The sequence below is a fragment of the Solanum pennellii genome, chromosome 7, assembly GCF_001406875.1.
Source record: "Solanum pennellii chromosome 7, SPENNV200".
NCBI classification, from domain to species: domain Eukaryota; kingdom Viridiplantae; phylum Streptophyta; class Magnoliopsida; order Solanales; family Solanaceae; genus Solanum; species Solanum pennellii.
This window is the reverse complement of record NC_028643.1, coordinates 65588478-65607467: the sequence shown is the minus strand read 5'-3', so window position 1 is coordinate 65607467 and position 18990 is coordinate 65588478. Positions and strand designations below refer to the sequence as shown.

The following is an 18990-nucleotide window of genomic DNA, read 5'->3' as shown; positions in this document are numbered from 1 at the left end:
ATAAAGCTGAGTTGTGGCAATAGCTGAAGCTGGGAAAGAGATGATTTGGCTGGCAGATTATCTGGAGGAACTGGGCAAGAAGCAGAGCGAGAAGATTCTTTACTCAGATAGCCATAGTGCCATACAGTTGGTGAAAAATCCAGTCTATCATTCGAAGACAAAGCACATCAGAAGGCGGTACCATTTCACTTGCAGTGCAGTGGAGAATGGTGATATGTGCTTGGAGAAGATAGAGGGTGCAAAGAACCCGGCAGACATGTTGACGAAATGTGTTGATGTTGGGAAACTGGGGTTATGCAAAACCTCGGTTGGTCTTCTGTAGTTGTTACTACAGATGTCGCGGTGCGGTAAAGATGTTGATGATGAAGAATTTTTTTTTTTTGAGAATGTATTTTTGGATGACTGAATCAGTCTCCAAGTGGGAGAATTGTTCGGTTGTGGAGCCTGATTAATATTTGATGTACTGTCATATATTAATGTTAGGTTGTACTATTGATTTTCCATTTATTCTCTGTAACTGAATATACTCTGAATAATTAATATATATACCCCACCGCCGTGGAAGTTTACCCACGGGGTGTTACCACGAACTATTGGTTTCTCTCTTTCTCTCTCTAGATCTCTCATCTCTCTCTCAAAAGTTATTGTGTTTCTTCATTCATCAAGTGTGTGTGTGTGTGGATTCGATCCTAAACTCTATTGATAAGCTTGATGAAGCATCAAAAATAACAAATGAGTTTTGTGAATTTATGACTACATCGAACCGTCATCATGAAGACAAACAAAATTAAACCAACAAAGATACAATACAATCAACACAAAAAAGAGATGAGTAAAACGAAGGAAAAAATAAAAGAGAAAAAATGAAGAGAAAAAATCAGAAAAAAAGACAAGAGAAAAGCTCAAATTTGTCCAACAATGGTGTTGAGTGAAAGTAAAGAAAAAGAGATGGTCTTTAAAGGTAAAAATCTGACTTTTTAAGGCGTCTCATACTCTAGTTTTGGGTGTATCACACACTCCATGTGGAGTCTTTCCACATAGGATGCCACATCAAAAATTGTGTTTAAAATAATGTGTTTGGATGGGTTCAGGGGTCCAGACGACAAAAGGGTAAGTAGAAGGGTTCAGAACACAAACAAATTAAAGTACAAGGGTCCACCGAACCATTTCGCCTAAGTATTATATCAAAATAATAGCACATTGTATTTTGACGATTATTATGCCCTTCCTCGTCTATAAGTGCTTAAGGCATCATTTGTTTGCACTTAATGGAGGTATGAATCTTAATCATTCAGATTCAATCCATTAAATACGTTTGATTTTTAGGTCTGAATCTGAATCATTCAGATTCAGCTCATTAAGTTCATTTGATTTATTTTTTAAAAAGCTTCTTAATGGGTCTTAAGAGGCCTGAACGAATCAAATATGTAGGAGACTCTTAACAACATTCAGACTCATTTAATAAGTTATCAAATAATAAATCATCGCTTCTTTGCTTTGGGCGTGCCTTTTTATCTCATACCAAAAACTTTCTTTCTCTATTCTCTCAATCAAATATCATATTTTCACTCTTGAACCGGCAAGTTTTTATAATCCTTTCAAGTCTTTATTTTATATAAATAATTTTCTTGTATTGACATGTGTCAAGAACACTGGTTGCAATAATATTTTTGGTATATGGTTGTTTATCGAGGTTTTTGAATGAAAAAATATTACTCAAAATCATGATTATTAGAACTTTGAAAACTTTCTTTTTTTTTAATCAAAAGTGATATATTTGAAATGAAATTTTATAATATTTTATTAATATAATATTCAAATTCACATGCGTATTCAGATTTTGAAAATAACAACACTAATTATTGGTGTTTAGATTTAGAGACCACATCTTAATATTCATATGTGTATTCAGATCAAAACACTTAAATCTTAATGTTAAACATAATATTTAAATGTGTAGTCAGATTTAGACTTCTTAATCTTAATAGAAACAAATGAGGCTAAGTATATATGTGCTATTAGTTTTTTTTTTTTTTTGTTTAGAACCTAGTTGGCCTCATATACTGTCGATTTTTGCTAATAATCTTTTATATTTTAGCTAAAAATAAAAGAACAACACAAATAAAAAAGAAGTAGGCACATAAAAGTGAAGTTCTAAAATAAGAAAACCTCTTCACGGACTAAATAGTTATTCATCCCGTTAATAACTTCTTAAGCTTATCTTTACCCAAAAAAAAGAAAAAGAAAAAACACCTCTTAGACCTATTAATTAATTGTTCTTTTAATAAAACTTAAATTTTGTTTAAATAATAATCGTACATCACATGCATGAATTAATTAGCATAATTGTCGTGTTGAATAAGCCAAGTGAAATATATATATATAAATATATTAAAAAAAACACAAGATAACAAGAAAAGGAATCGTAATAGGAGTGCTCTATTCTATCCCATATATGTATATATATATATACAAAAGATATATAGTTGATAAATAATTAATGTAAACACATGTTGAATAAGAACATGGCATGCCATATAGGAAAAGGCCATGGTTGTTACTTCCCATTATTGACTTAATATATTATATTATTGAAGATATATTTTCTAAAAGATGTTCTAACAATGACCTCTCACCTAAATTTACACATTTCTTTAGCTTTACTATTATATCCTTTTCCATCGTGTAATGGCCCTTGTTTCTTTGCAAATACACAAGGCTAATTTCCAATTTCCATGTAATTTTACTTCTTTCTTAAGACAAATTTTAGCCAATATATACAAAAATCTGTGTATATATATATAAATATTATAACACTTAATTGCATTCGGTTAGTTAGGTGATTTTTTTTTAAGCCACCCACCTGAAAATGTTAAGATTCATATGAAAAAATGTACATACGAAAAAAGAGATGTAAAAATAGAATATATGCATGATAAGATGATATTTATTAGAATGTATGTAAGTCTCAGTTTATTATTGAAATTTACTATTGATTATTTGATCATATCTTTAGTGAGCTATTTCTTGACAGTCTAATTTATAAATGCATACTTATAACTTCTGGCTATATTTTTTACTAAAATGAAGTGCACAATAGATAACTTCAAAAGGAAAACAAATTATCATACGTTTGAACAATTATTCGTATCTGTTTACTATTCAAATTTTTTTATTCTTTTATCGAAAGAAATTAAAGTTTGTACAAATCATTATAACGTATTTTCAGGAAAAGTGAGTAGTACATCCTCGGTCCAATATTAGAAGCACATTTACAAAAATATTTATCTCATATTATTTGATCAGTTATTAAATTAAAATAAAATTAATTAATTTTTCTTATTTTTATAATTAATATAATTTAAGAAGTTTAATTAATTTTTGAAGATACTAAATTTCTTTTTTCAAAAGGATAATTAATACTCCCTCCCTCCATCTTCTTGTCCACTATACTATTTAAAATGCCTTATAATGTTTGTTCGCTATATTATCTTGAGATATCTTACAATATTAGAAATTAATATTTTTTTTAAAAAAAATTGACTCTTTACAACACTTTTTTTTTAAAAATAAATTAATTAAAAAAGTTAACCAAGCGCGATTTGTTCAGGAAAACACTTGTCAAATTAATAAGTGAAACACAAATTGTTTTTTTTTTTTTTGAAAAACACTTCTCTAAAAATTTATTTTAAAAATATGCTTCTAAAATAAGTTGTTTTCAATGGTAATACCAAACATGCTCTTAATTCATGTGTCAAGTTAATAGTGAACAACTATTATTGTACAGAGTGTCAATTGTCATGTTTAAAAGCAACTAATTTTTGCTCATCCTTCTTTATCTTATTTTTTAGTGTCGTAGAAAATTGAAGATATATTATTGCTTATTTGTGATTTGAATTTGTTTGATTGAAGAAATTTGAAAAGTATCATGATTGAATTTTGTTGAACTTATTCTCAAAGAAGACATAAAGTAGGGCTATTGCAAAAAGTTTTAAAAAAATAAAATTATTTTTTCCTCTTTCGTTTGACTAAAAACTATATCAGAGCTATATGTATAACAATGAAATTACATAAATTAATACATTTTAAAAAATAATTACTGATTTTAGCGATACTTTTTGTTTATTACCATTTATAGCAATACTGTGATAAATCTGTAACATGTATTAAAAGTGAATTATTTATGCAATATATTTGAATTATAATTGTTTTTGAAATATATTGTGTTTGTTTGGTAAAAAATGGTCACATTATATTATAAGTGTATTAAAATGTGTGATAAATGTATTATCCATCATTAAAACTTGTATTATATGTGAATAATAAATTGTTCTTTGTAATATGTATTAAAACTGTATTATAAATGAATTAAAAGCGATCAAGTGAAAAAAAATATTGTTGCTATAAATGGTAAATATTTTATTATTATAGCACATTTATGTAAGTTTCATGAGTTACTTCTAAAATAATGAATATCTCATCTCAAAATTACAAAATTGAGGAATATATGTTATTTTCCTATTTTTTAATAAAAACTTGCAAAGTTTTTCTATAAGAGGGCTCCATTTCCTTTTGTTTCAACTTGACTTGTACATGCTTTTAGCAACGTACTTTGGTCCCTAAAATTTTCACCAAAGAGGTGAAATTTCAGTAGTCAACCAAATGGGCTACTTAAAATCTCCAATAAAAAAGAATCTAATGTTGTCTCGAGAGGTCATTATCGCATAAAATGCATATCTATAAAGAAAGAGATAAGTGTCAAAATCACATCTAAACTATACCTTTTTTTTTTGTTTCATACTTAAACTATTGAAAGTTTGAGTTTCATACCTGAACTATCACTTTTTAGTTTGAGAAACACACTTCTCTTTTATACCACTCTCATCATGGTATGTGTAATACACACTCTCTCTTTTATTTTAATGAATTTTCACAACACACTCCACATGGACAAAATATTCAACCTTGCAAAAAAATAAATAAATTATTGATATTAGTTAAAATTAAAAATTAAAAAATTATTATAAAAAAATAATATTTTCTTTATAAAATAAAATGTAAAATATTTTTCTTACGCCGCACCATTTTTTAAAGTTTTTTATTTTGTTTAAATTTCTTTTATAAAAGTATTTCATTTTTTACTTCATCTCCTCCCTCTCATCAAATACTAATTTAGATATTATTTTATTTTCTTAAAAATATAATTCTACCCATCCCACTTAAACATCTGCTTTCATTTTTTTCCTAGTGTTTAAATATACATATCGAAAATATTTTTTTACTTGCCGCCACAAAATTTTTTATATTTTTTAGTTGTTAATGTTATATTCGGCATACTAGTAGTATTTTTTTTCTAAAAATATATGTACGTGCAAATCTAACTCAAAATAAGAAAAATGTAAAAGAAATAAAAATTAGGAGCAGAAAATTAAATAGGATGGGGTAGATTTTTTTATAATAAAATAATATCAATTTCTATCGGGGGAGGGGGGGAGGGGAGGGGGAGGATGNATATTTTATAAATGACTTTTTTTTTAAAAAAAGGATGGGGTTGTTGGGGGAGGGGAGTACGTGGAGGAGGTGGTGGAGTGAGATAAGAAAAATAATTTAATTTTTTATATGGATAAGTAATTTTTAATTTTTAATTAATATTAATTTTTTATTATTTAATTTTTATCTAGATAAAATATTTTATCTATGTGAAATGTCATGTGTCAAAGTTTTTTCATATAAAAGAGAGAGTGCACTGCACACACCACTGTTTCTCAAACTAAAAAGTGATAGTTTAGGTATAAAACTCATACTTTCAATAGTTTAGGTACGAAACTAAAAAAAAATGAATAGTTTAGTTATTTTTTTTGACAAAGGAAACGCGTTAATAGGAGCATGTCACTCACTACTGACACAAATCATTGTCCCATAAAAAAAATTGAAACAGTTGAGTGGAAACTTCATGCTGCTTTCACATTTCATACAAACTTAGTTTAATTAACTGTTGGAATTTTCGAATACATAAAGCTGGACTTCATTGTTCTATGTACAGTGGAAAAGGAATATTACAAGTCTAGAAAAAGAAAAACTAGAAAATGACTGACTGGGCAATGAGTAGTTGGACTGAACATTAAAAAATATAGACATAGAAATCAGAGGCTGGCTACTGGGAAAATTGGCCCTAGAAAATGTGGAAATTTGAAACCATTTCAAAAGTCGTAATCTATGTCTGATGCATTCTGAGAGCCAGAACGTCGGACCAGATGTCCTTGCTCGTCATATAGGTCAAGGTTCTCACAGGGGGCGGGGAAGACGGTACCTATAACACGACCTTGAACGTGAGAACACTGAAATATGTGTTTCTTCTTGTATGTTATCCCAATTGACATATCTCTGATAGTTATATTTTTCACTGGAATTTCAGAATTTCCATGGATACGAACGGGTACACGAACTCCCTCACCGTGTATCGACGTGTAGCTTATATCCTCTAGTACTGGTAGAGCTTTGGGATTAAACTCCCCTGCAGGATGTTCATTGTAATCTGTCTTGATGACGATCCCCACCCTAACGTTTACAAATGTCAAGTTCCTGTATGCTATGTGTCGTACATATCCTCCTCTGCCAGCTGCTGTTTTGATGCGAACAGCACGCCTTGAGTTCCAGACATGTACGTTTTCCACGATGACATTTGACACTCCACCAGACATCTCACTTCCTATCGATATGCCTGCACTGCATATTGTTCAACCGATGTGAGCGGCATGCAATGTAAATGGTGTTACTCTTTCTGATTCTAACGTGCTATGTTGCCAGATTCTTTTTAACAAAAAGGCTCAAGATGAAAACAAAAAGTTGCATCTCTTCAACCAAAGTTACTAATTGTCAGCAGGTTAACAATATCAACAGCAATGAACATTTTCCCGAATATACCAAAGCAAGAAAAACTGATGATTCCTTCCTCAGACAGCTAATGTGTTGAAATGCCATAGGTGCAATTGTTGTCAGAAATATCCAGGTCATAAAAACAAATGTAAGTGCACATGGAAACCTCACCTGACCATTGAACGAACTACAAGATTTCGGATGATTATATTTGTTGAAGGCCGTCCATAAGAAATCCCATACTGATCCCAACCACTCTTTATTGCAATGCCATCATCACCAACACTGATGTAACAGTTCTCGATCAACATATCTTCACATGAATCTGTCCAGACCATACTAAAAACATCAAGAACTCGCACAGAGTAAGAGGGGAATAAGTAAACAATAAAGAAGTATGTATAGTGTATCAAAGTCTATGAGAATAATATCAACCTAAGAAGAATTCTGGTTCAGCAGGTTTGCAAGAATTTTAGCATATTAAAATATCAGAGCTTAATTCTATTTTCTATGAAATGATAAACCAAAAAAAGAGCACAAATCGCCTCTATAAGCAGGTTAAACAAATTATCTTCGAGTATCTTGGCTTACTTATTATTAATTTCATAAATAATAAAGTTCACAAGAAATCAATAAAATTTAGTCTAGAAATGTTATTGTTCACAGCTGACCGATATATAATGCAGGCTGATCCTAACCTGCAGATAAAAGTGATTACTAGCTCAAGGTTTTCTATTGTCTGCAATGATGACATATTGGACATTTACCTGGATCTATGCCATCAGTATTCGGAGCATTGAAGATGGGTGCCAGAATTGTGACATTCTTGATTGTTACATTTTTGCAGTCATATGGATGAAGTGTCCAAAACGGAGAATCACGCAATGTTATATTAGAGATCACTATGTCACTAGACCACATTATCTGGACAAGCGGCCCTCTGGTATTGTTAAGAAGCCTCTGCTTGTACTTCTTCCACCATGCTTGACCCTGCCCATTAATGGTACCATTATGCCCTGTTGCCAGGAATATGTACAGATAATCAGATTGAAGTGATTAGCTTCATACTTCAGCGAAAATTTCAAAACACTTTACTATTCAAAATCTGTAAACAATAACGTTGTGCATGATGCCAGAAAAGTCCATGCATGATCACATCACCTAGTTCACTACTGAACCTTTACGAAAACATGCAATAGATCTGATATAAAATGTTGATATGTGTGTGAACAAATAATCCAATACTTATCCATACGTAAAGTGAATAAATTTTATTTGTCAAATATGACAAATAATTTTTGGAGTGAAGTAGTGTCAATGCAAAGAAGAGTTTTGCTTCAGCAGTGTGGATGGAATATCTGTAATTTGAACACCAGCCACGGACACTTCCGGTACAAAAATTATAACAATGCACATTGACCTGCCACATGATTGATCTAAATGATTCACAATCATTATAAAACAACAAAAGTAACATAACAACTCCTCAATCCCAAGCTAGTTCGGGTTGGCGTGAATCCTCAATATCTGTTTCGATCCATTTGGACCCAATTCATCCCAGTACTACGCAGTGGATTTAGTCACTAGCAATAATAATGATGACAATATAACTAATGTAGAAATACATCACTATTTTCAACAACTTGGAAACTATGGGAACTTCACATTGCAAAATTCTTGCTGTTTTGGGTGAAGATATAGGGTCAGTTTGACAGTCATAAACGTTCAGAAACAAGTCGCTAACCTGTGATTACAACATCTCTGAGATTCTGGCCATGGATTAAACTTCCATATCGTGGTCCAATATGTTCTCTCCCATACCCATATGAAGGCAAGGGAGGCATGAGAGGCCAGTACTTCTGATCCTGTTGAGCATCAGAGATATAAAGAGAAATACAGAAATGTCATAAGCTCAGCGACTTGAAATAAAACAAAATTAGATATAGTTTCAGAAATGAGAAATATGCAAAATGATGGGCCAGTATGAAAAAGTTATCAGCTAATTTTCTCAATGAATAAACGCCTCTAATTGTAAAAGAACAGAGAATGCTATTATACAACAATAAACGTAGTGAAGTTCCACAAAATGGGCTCTGGGGAGGGTAGAGTGTACACATACTATAACACTGCCTCATGGAGGTAGAGAGGTTGTTTATGGAAGACCCTCGGCTGAAGTGCATCATTCCAAATAAAAGAAGAAAAAAACAGCGGAGAAAGCATAACGATGAATAAGAAAACAGTATAAAGTCTACAGGAGAGAAACAATAACAAAAGCAAAATAGTACGATATTCGGAATACAATAAACAACATATGACAAGAACTACAAGGACACGACTACTCCTACACCAGACACTAAACCTTCACAAGGCAAGACAACACTCTACACCTACTATCCTTTTACCCTAATACGTGACCTCCACTCTTTCCTATCTAAAGTCATGTACTCGGTAATATGAAGTTGCGCCATGTATTGTCTAATCACCTCTCCCAACTATCTTTTCGCCCTACCCCTACCCCTTCGCGTATTCCCCAGAGCTAGTCTCTCAAACCTCCTCACGGGGGTGCAAATGCACCTCCTCTCCACATGCCCAAACTATCTCAGTCTCACTTCCCTCGTCTTGTCCGCCACAGAGGCCACTCCCACAGAGAATGCCACTATATTGACAAAAATTGTAGTCCCTCCATTAGGACTTGAATCCCTTTTCTAACTTTGCACAGTCATTAGTATTAGAGTTACAAACTGCAAAAATGCCTAATATAAGGTGGTAGCATGGAGGCCAAAGTATTACTTTTTGTCATGGAGGAAAAAAGTTGAACTGGCAAAGATATTAAAAGGCACTCCGAGAAACTTTTCATGGATTATTTTCCAAGAGTGTGTTATCCTGTCATGGACAAAATAAGAAGATGGGCATCTATGTTGCTCAGACCCTGCAATATCCTTGCTGCAGCCTGCACCCAAGTTGATCCAACACAATATGGTTGTGGGTGTGGTCCGCATAACTGGATTGCTTTAATTATGCCTATTGCCAATAAGTATAGGTTATAGGGCATTTAGATTGATCTTGGGTTTATGTCACACACACACACACACATATATATACACACACAAACACACATGTAAGGTGACACTTTGCTGTTATACGAGATAACTTATTAATTAAGCACTAAGTGTTTATAAAGAATTTAGTTATACTAGCTTCAATTAATTGTCAAAAAATAAACTTATGCAGCAGTATATATCTATAAGTATACCTACGGATTAATGACACACATAGTACTTCTCAACTAATTTAACTCACAGATTTTATTCTCACTAACTGATAGAGTTAAACCACTGCGAAGGATATGAGTCTGATTTGAGCATCATGACCATCATTGCTGAATTATTATCAAATTCCTTTAAATTCCTATTACAGTAGTACTTTCTTTTTTGTATGTGACTAAGTACCTACGACGGAAGTCTTCAAATTTGCTCGCATTAGGATCCCTTTCCCTAAGGATCCATAAAAGCTTCTATAGTTCCGAACTTTACGAATGGAGGCTAGACCAAGTCAGAGAAAAGAGTTAGGATTCAACTCATACACCCATCTAGCGAAATCCTTGTTTGATGTTCTACCTATTTCTATCGCACACTGAACAGAACTCCCTCTATTAAAGTCTGTCTGAGCTTCCTGCAAGGAAGGTAGAGGAAAGGGGAAGAAGAGACAATTCTTTTCATAGTGTTGATTTTTCTTAATTTCAGTGAGAGTTGTTATTTTTGAATTGCAGTGATGTGTCATCACTAGTGTGTGATTTGCACACACTTCTTCTGTTGGCTTGTTCTTGGACAAGTGTCAAATAGGTCACACCCTTGTTGAGATGTCTATGTATTTGGACAAATATAAACCACCTTTTTGTTAAATGTCAGTATGTCACTAGTCAGAGGCATAATGGAGATCATGCAATAGAAGTTCACCTTGAGTAATGGGACAATTAGGGTTTGATAAAATAGCAAAAAGATCAAACAGCTTCAAATGATAGAAGTTCAGAATTCAGACTATTTTGCAAGAAGTAGGTAATGGTCTAGAAGGCCTCAAGCAAATCACAGTTTGGAAGAGCTTTAAAATATAACCATTGTACAGGTGGAAGAGAAGAAGAGCTTTTCCCAAGGGAATCTGTGATCTTGCTATTTACCATTGCTTTATGAAACCAGATTGGCTGAAGTAGCAAGCCAAATGATTGATAAGTTTGACATACAAAATAAAATATCTTAAGCAGATTAAGGTGATATTCTATAGCCGATAATGTCTGTGGTAAATTCTCACCCACCTTTGAATTGAAATGTTAAGGCCTCCACCAAGCCAATCACCAATATACCTTGAGTTTGACATAACCAGGGCAGTTTTACCCGAAGGATAAACCTTGGTGTCAAAAAGGCAAATAGCTACATGTCTTTTAGTAGTTTCTAGGCAAATAGCTACATCCTTCCCTCGTTAAATAGATGTAACATAATGTAATAATGGAACTCGAGGTCGGAGATGGACCAATTTATAGGAAGGTCAATGAGGCAGAACATTTTTGAAGGACTAAGCCCTGTTTGTGTCTTGTTAAGAAATCTCACATCGGAAAAGGGATAGGAATTTGGTATCCCTATATGGACTTGGACAATCTTCCCCATAAGTTTAGCTTTTTGGGTTGAGTTAGGCCCAAGATCCATTTTACATGATATCAGAGCCTCCACGATCTTGGTGAAGAAGGAAAGAGCTTTCGCTACCGGTCAGTGGCTATTACCCATAGATGACGCCCATCTGGCCAATGATTATGTTAACTGTTAATTATGGTATATTTGGATAGTATAGATATGAGAATATTTAAATAAAGTATGATTAGATAGTCTAGATATGAGAATATACCCTAATCCCTTTAATTATGTAGTTAGGATATTATGTACTCCCTCCGTTTCAAAAAGAAAAGAATGACCTCTTTCTTTTTTTGCAACAACTTTTCATGTGGCATATTTAAGGCCATAAGATTAAAGGACAATTTTATACATTTGACATAATTTTAATTTAGGACCACATGATTAAAAGTCTTCTTTATTTTCTTAAACTCCTTGTCAAGTCAAACTAGATCATTCTTTGTGAAACAGAGGAAGTAATATTTTATTAGTTTCTTTCCTTATTTATATTATCAGTAACAACTATTTAATCTCATCAACTTGAGGGAATGATCAATCAATTCAAATTCCCCATCTCTTCTTTTTCTTCTTCTAATTTCTCATGGTATCAGAGACACAAGGCTCTTTTTTCAGCCCCCTCTCTCTGAATGTTAAAAAAAGAAAATGAAAAAACGGGAGGGATCGATCAATAGCTCTTATATCAATCATATTAGATTCACTTCATTCTCACCTCCCTCTTTCTCTCTTTCTCCAGGTCTAATTTCTTTCTTTCTTACATTTGATTGTCTACTTCTTTGTTTCTCCAGTTGAAGACTACTTCATCAGTACTTCTCTTTGTGACAAACAAAAATGCCTCATTACCAAAATGATAATCAGATTACTCCAAATCAGATTGTTAAGTCAATTGTTTCTTCTACACCATCACTGGCAATTACTACGGTAAAGTTAGATGGTAGTGGTAATTACACTTCTTGGGCAGCATCTGTAGAATTGTGGTTTATAGGTCAATGATTTCAAGATCACTTGCTCAAAAACAGTAGTAATATTGGAGCAACTGATAGACCAGCTTGGGTTAAAATTGATGCACAATTGTGTAGTGTTATGTGGAATTCACTTGATCCCAAGTTGTTAAATTTATTTCAAGTCTTGTAAAACTTGTTGCAAAGTGTGGAACAAAGCCAAAACTTTGTATACAAATGATATACAACTCACTTTCAAAGTTGTGTCAAATATTGTTCATTTACAAAAATCAACAAGACATGGCAACTTATTTGGGTCAGGTAGAATCCTTAAAGGATAAATTTGATTCTCAGTGAGTAGGAGACACAAAGAGACAGGTTCTTTATGGTCTTGGCTTTGATTGGGTTGCCAGCAGACCTAATCTCAGTTCGTGACCAAATCCTTTCTAGCCCATCTATTCCTACCTTGGAACTTGGAAGAAGTAATTGCAAGATTACTACGCATCACATCTGCACCACCAGAGGTAAATTCTAATGATGCATTTATCATGGCTGTCCAAACTAACAATTTCCGAGGTGCATACAGGAAAGGAAAATGGAGGAACAATAAACATTGCACTCATTGTAACAAGGGAGGACATATAATGTCGACTTCTCGTCTTACATTGTACTCATTGTAATAAGGGAGGCATATAAGAGAAGAATGTCGGCTTCTTCATGGTAAGCCTCCAAACAATAATGATCGTCCTCGACACACCGCAAATATGACTCATAATGGAGCTGATATTCTACCTATACCTAATGCCAAGGATGAATCATCTCAATTAATTGGAGCAGACTATAATGACTACCTTCAGTACCAAACATCAAGGCAACAATTATCAACCTCATCGTCTGCTTGCACAGAACAATCTGGTAACTCCTTTGCTTATGTCGCACAGTCTTTATATAAGAGAAGAATGTCAACTTCTTCATGGTAAGCCTCCACACAATAATGATCGTCCTCGACACAACAAATATGACTCAAAACAGAAATGATATTCTATCTATACCTAATGCCAAGGATGGATCATCTCAATCAGTCACTTCAACTGCTCCACTGGAGCAGACTATAATGACTACCTTCAGTACCAAACATCAAGGCAACAATTATAAACATCTTCTTTTTCTTCTTCTAATTTCTCATTAACAGAAGTAGGACCAATGATATATGCATGAACCCTGTATTCAAGGGAAGAAAACTCATTCAGACAAGTCATTGTGCGTCAATTTTCCAGTGACTTTCTAGGATTGTTCTCTGTCAACCCCATATCTGTCGAAATTTGTGTAGAACCATGCATCTTCCGTGACTAATTTTTCATATTTAATTTATGTAGCACCGTGCTATCTTTTCGGTGACTACTTTCTCATATCTAATTTGTGTAGCACCATGTTGCGTAACACCATGCCATCCTTCTGGTGACTACTTTTTCATATTTGATTTGTGTAACACCAAGACATCCTTATGGTGACTACTTTTTCATATTTAATTTGTGTAACACCGAGTCATCCTTCCGATGACTATCTTATTATCTTATTTGTCTAGCACCGTGCATCTCTCCGAAATACTTTTCATATTTAACTTGCGTAGTACCGTGGGTTTTTTTGAATCACTTTCTTATATCTGAGTTGCATAGCACCATGTGTTTTTTCGGTGACTTCTCAAATTTGATTTGCATTGTCCCATTCGTCTTTTAGGTGACTTCTCAAATCTGATTTGCATAGGGTTGGGCCATCATTCCAACCCTACCCATATAATTTCTCTTTTTTAGTAGGGTCGTGCCATCATTCCGACCCTGTCAATATTATTAATAGAGTTTTGCCGTCAACCTGACCTTTCCTATACAATTCCTATTTTTCAATTGGGTCGTGTCATCATTCTGACCTACCCATATAATTTTATTTCTTAGATTATGACCACTTTCGGCCATCAAATCTATTACTCTAGCATAGGAGCATGTTCCGGCCATTCTTTTGGTGATTGTCTTATTTAATATCGACTCGTCTATTAATTCCAACATGATCCATATACTATATACTAGATTTTGAGTACTTTTCGGCGACCGGTGCATTGTGAAGAAGTCTATATGGAGCAACCACCTAATTTTGTGTCCTAGTTAGAAATAATAATAGGAATAGGATTAATATAGTGTCCTACTTAGAAAAGGATTGTATTGTAGTGTCCTAGTTGGAAAAGGATAGTCTATAAATAGGGTCTCTCTGTAATAATGTAGATAAAACAATTCCATAATATTTTTCTCCTATATTTCTCCTATGGTATCACAATCAGGCCCATCCTGATTCTTTGTTCACTGATGTGGCCCCCCACATCATTGTGTCCACGCTCCGGTTAACGAGGTTTGGGCGTGCCGGAGGAGTGTTAAGAATTCTCACATTGTAAAAGGGATGAGAATTTGGTCTCCTTATATGGACTTGGACAATCTTCCCCTCATAAGTTAGCTTTCGAGGTTGAGTTAGGCCCAAGATCCATCTTTACATGGTCTTAAATAACAAAATGTTTTGTCATCTTCCACAAATGTTTCTGTTTTCATGTCCAAACACATTAGTCTGTTTTGATTTTGGAAACAAAATAGAACTATCAAAATAGACATGAAGTTTATTCTCACAGTAAGCCCAAAGACCAAAACACCGAAAGAAATTGAAAAAAGAAGCAACTATAGGAAAAGAGAAAAAAATGTTAAAGGGATCGAGGAACTTGACTCACAAGACACATGGTGATCTCAGTAGGAAAAAATACAGTCTTCCGATAACATTGACACAGAATGTCAAGCCCAAGATTACATACTTGAGAAACCATCCACTCAGCTATATGCATGCCTTACCTCGATGACATATTAATATGAAAGCATCATATATAACCAGCTACGATTTCCAGTTAGTTCAAAAGTAAACCTACAACAGAACCCTCCCATCTGTAACCACACTTACCAACAGGAATTAAAAACTTAAAGCAGTAATAACTGGAGGGGGTGGAGGAAATGAATTGAGGCAATATACACATGCAGCAACTGGAAATTTGACATCATCAAATCCTTTCAATTTGGACTTAGTAACGAAAAACATCATGTCTTAACTCTTATACCACCCATGAGCCAAAATACATAGTCAGCGCAGGCAAACGCTGCAACAAACTCGGTTGTTTGATCACTTAATCCACTTATTTTTGGATAACAATCACAAGGAGTTGTCAAAAGCTCAGATGGATAACAAGATCATAAGGAATCATAAATCGAAGCATGATCAAAAATCATGTAACACATAGAAGACATCGAAGAAAAAGAATGAGGAGAAACAACCAGCAAGTCACCCATACAGAGTATATAAATCAGAGATAGACCACACTCCCTCCACCACCTAGGCATTGAAGAGAAAAAGAGGAGAAACAACCAGAAATTCAGTACATATAGAGAATATTAAAAGAGGTGAGCTATAAGAGGAGAAACAACCAGAAATTCAGTACTTAAAGATAATATTATAAGAGGTGAACTATAAGTGAACACTGAAACAGAGAACCTATGGAATCATAAATCAGAGATAGATCAGTCTCCCTGCGCCACCTATGCATTAAAGTAAAAGAATGAGGAGAAATAACCAGAAAAATAAGAGATTATTAAAAGCAGGTGAACCGAGCCAAAGGCCAAAGCAGAGCCCAAAGATCTATGTTGATGCACCATGAAGATAATGCAGGTGCAGCTGGGATGTGACCCAAGAAGTGGTTGTAAAAGCAGTTAATATTCACAAATGAGGAACGATTCAGAAGTTTTCAACTACAGTCTCTAGTGGGATCCAATTATGATATGCTTCGGAATATACTGCATCCTTCCTATTAGATTAGTCCTAATTTGACTCGCAACATAAGAGAAGTTGGAAATATGTGTTGTTAAGTAATTGATCAGGGAACATGTGGGGGCTATACATAGCATTTTTATATTATTGAAGAATAGAAACATAAGAGTGTTCGATAATTTCGTTCAACCTTCATAAGACTCAAGAATTCAAGACCATTTAACTAAGAAAATTTAAAATTTTATACTTATATTGAGATCCCTCCCTATTATACTAACTATAAGCAATTATGTTTATTTTTTGCCACTCCTGTCCGTGTATACAATCCAAATTATCATCTTACACTCCAAGATAACCAAGTGGTGTCTCACAAATGGGACAAAGGGATCAGTTGAAAAGTTAGCTTGTTAGATAGAGAACATCAAATCAGAATTTAAATTTGATTTATCCACATGAACTTAGAAATTTGAAAATTCAAAGTTGTATAAAATAATGATATTTTTACTGATGAGGCAAATAAATTAGGTGATTTCTTCCTATATGCCTAAGTCATAATGGTGGAGTTACTTGGTACATGTATTGGTGGGAGGATGCAGGTATACGGTGGAAAAATCAAGGTACTCTCAGCTGGCCGTGCACTGCCAATATGAAAAAACTTGAAAATAATAATAAAGATATTATTAAGTGGAATAATCTCAAACATTATGAGAAGCATATAGGATGTATTAAGATTTTTCTAATAACTAGAAAATATCCTTTTTAAGGAAAGTTGACTCATTTTGGTAGAAAAAAGTAGAAGTAAGAGATATAATAGGACAAAGAGAGTACTTTCAAGAGATTAAGGAGATCTACTCTTCTATAAATATAGATCAATTATTAGACTTACTTGTTGCCTTCTTCCTTCAAGTACTTAATCAGTTAAGAATAAATTAGAGGTACAATTTTATCATTTTACAGTTTAAAAAGATATTAGAAGTCCAAGTTTGCTAAGGATTAGGGAGTTATGGACATTTTTACAATAAACAACAGGGTCTGCAACTTTATATTTCATTTGCATTTGGCTTTGATCATTTAACTTCAGATTTTCCTAAAGTTTTACCTTTAAAACTCAAGTGTGTTATCCTCCTTTGTTCTTCTGCTATCTAGAGACAAACCTATGGATTTATGATTATAATAGTTGCTAAACCTAAATGAAGTGGAAAAGAGAGTAGAATCAGAAGTTTAAGAATATAAACAGAGGCAAGTGGAAAGCCATAAGTTATGACCTCATCAACTATGAAAAAAGAAATTTATGGTGAATTAAGGCAGATGAGTTAAGATGTATTGGAGGTAATATATATCAAAATAGTTCTATACATATTAAGGTTATAGGAACATATATGATATTTCACCACCAACAAAGAAAGTATATAACAATGAAGGTGGAAAGCATACCACAATCATACACATAGAATCCCTATCAAGCATCATCGATGTTCTAATGCAATGTAATCTAACCAACAATAGTTTTCTGCAAGTGTTTAGTTGATGTCAATAGAGAAAGAGTCTTAGCATACGTCCACTACAAATAGCTTCTCCGAGATCTTCATCTACAACTCAAGATAGGAAACTGTTTGATCCTGACTTCTCGAACAACCAAGTATGAGACACAACAAAACAACAACAACAACATATCCAGTCAAATCCCACAAGTGAGGTTTGGGGAGGGTAGAACGTATGCCCAACCATACCAAGTATCAGACACATCCACCATATATAGCATTACCTTACACAATTTCTCAACATCCAAATCATGTGTAGCAAGCTTGTCTACCACAATGAGCGAAAGTTCATACAGTAAACTATAAGCAATTAGCAGTTAATTTCTACTGTGCAGAATGCAAAATTCAAAACTTTTAACCATTGACAGATGAAGAGAGTACTTACGTCAACACCCAATATCACAGCTCCCTCAGCAAGGAAGAGAGTCATATGACTAGTAAGATTAAAGGGCGCCGTTAACCAATATCCAGGTGGCACATTGAGCTGTCCACCACCTTTCTTACCAAGCTTAGAAATAGCCAACACTGCCCTCTCAAACGCCGCCGTATTCAATGTAACTCCGTCACCAACCCCTCCAAACTCCGTCAAATTAAACGCCACCGTCCTCAGCTTCGGCATCTCCCTCACCGGAAAATCCCGCCGGAAAAACAAGATCCGGGTGGTAGCATCCTTTTGCCAGAATAGAACAGAAAATATAACGGCGATCCATAGAATAGTCAAAAGGGTTTTGGGGTTAGAGAAGAGTGACGTGATCAATGGACGTGGGTGGTGAAATTGAGTCCACCGGGATGAAGACGATGGTGTTAGAGTCTCAACCATAATGTAGAAAATTCGAATTTCAAAGTGTAGATAGGAGAAATGTGATTGTGTGCATGAAAGTATATTAGCAAAAAACAATAATATGAAGTGAATTATGAATTTGGAAGGTGAAGTGTAGCAGTCTGGATCAGTGAGGGGTTAGGTAAATGTTGATGAATTGCATTCTAAGGAAGAATGTGCCTTTAAAGAAGCCTTAATTTGAAAACAGTTGGTGTTATGTTCATTTTTGTTCTACTTGCTGACATGTGGCTATACAATTTGCCCTAATTAAAAGACATGTTCCATTATAA

The 18990-nt window shown here is 33.8% G+C and overlaps 1 protein-coding gene across 1 annotated transcript; it reads right to left on the bottom strand.

Moving 5' to 3' along the window:
• Positions 1–5938: 5938 nt before the first annotated feature.
• Positions 5939–18902, bottom strand: LOC107024271 (probable polygalacturonase). Its single transcript, XM_015225218.2, has 5 exons — positions 18266–18902; positions 8621–8741; positions 7644–7892; positions 7048–7201; positions 5939–6726 (listed from the first exon to the last, which is right to left on the bottom strand). The coding sequence occupies exons 1-5, from the start codon at positions 18698–18700 to the stop codon at positions 6201–6203; spliced, it is 1485 nt and encodes a 494-aa protein (XP_015080704.1). The 5' UTR covers positions 18701–18902; the 3' UTR covers positions 5939–6200.
• Between the last annotated feature and the right edge of the window lie 88 nt (positions 18903–18990).

What these genes read in the sequence shown, in the direction of transcription:
- LOC107024271 (XM_015225218.2), bottom strand. Translation starts at nt 18,700, where the DNA reads ATGGTTGAGACTCTAACACCATCGTCTTCATCCCGGTGGACTCAATTT. An exon ending in TACTGATGGCATAGATCCAG is followed by an intron (nt 7,202 to 7,643) that starts GTAAATGTCCAA and finishes TGGTCTGGACAG; the next exon opens with ATTCATGTGAAGATATGTTG. An exon ending in GTAGTTCGTTCAATGGTCAG is followed by an intron (nt 6,727 to 7,047) that starts GTGAGGTTTCCA and finishes AACAATATGCAG; the next exon opens with TGCAGGCATATCGATAGGAA.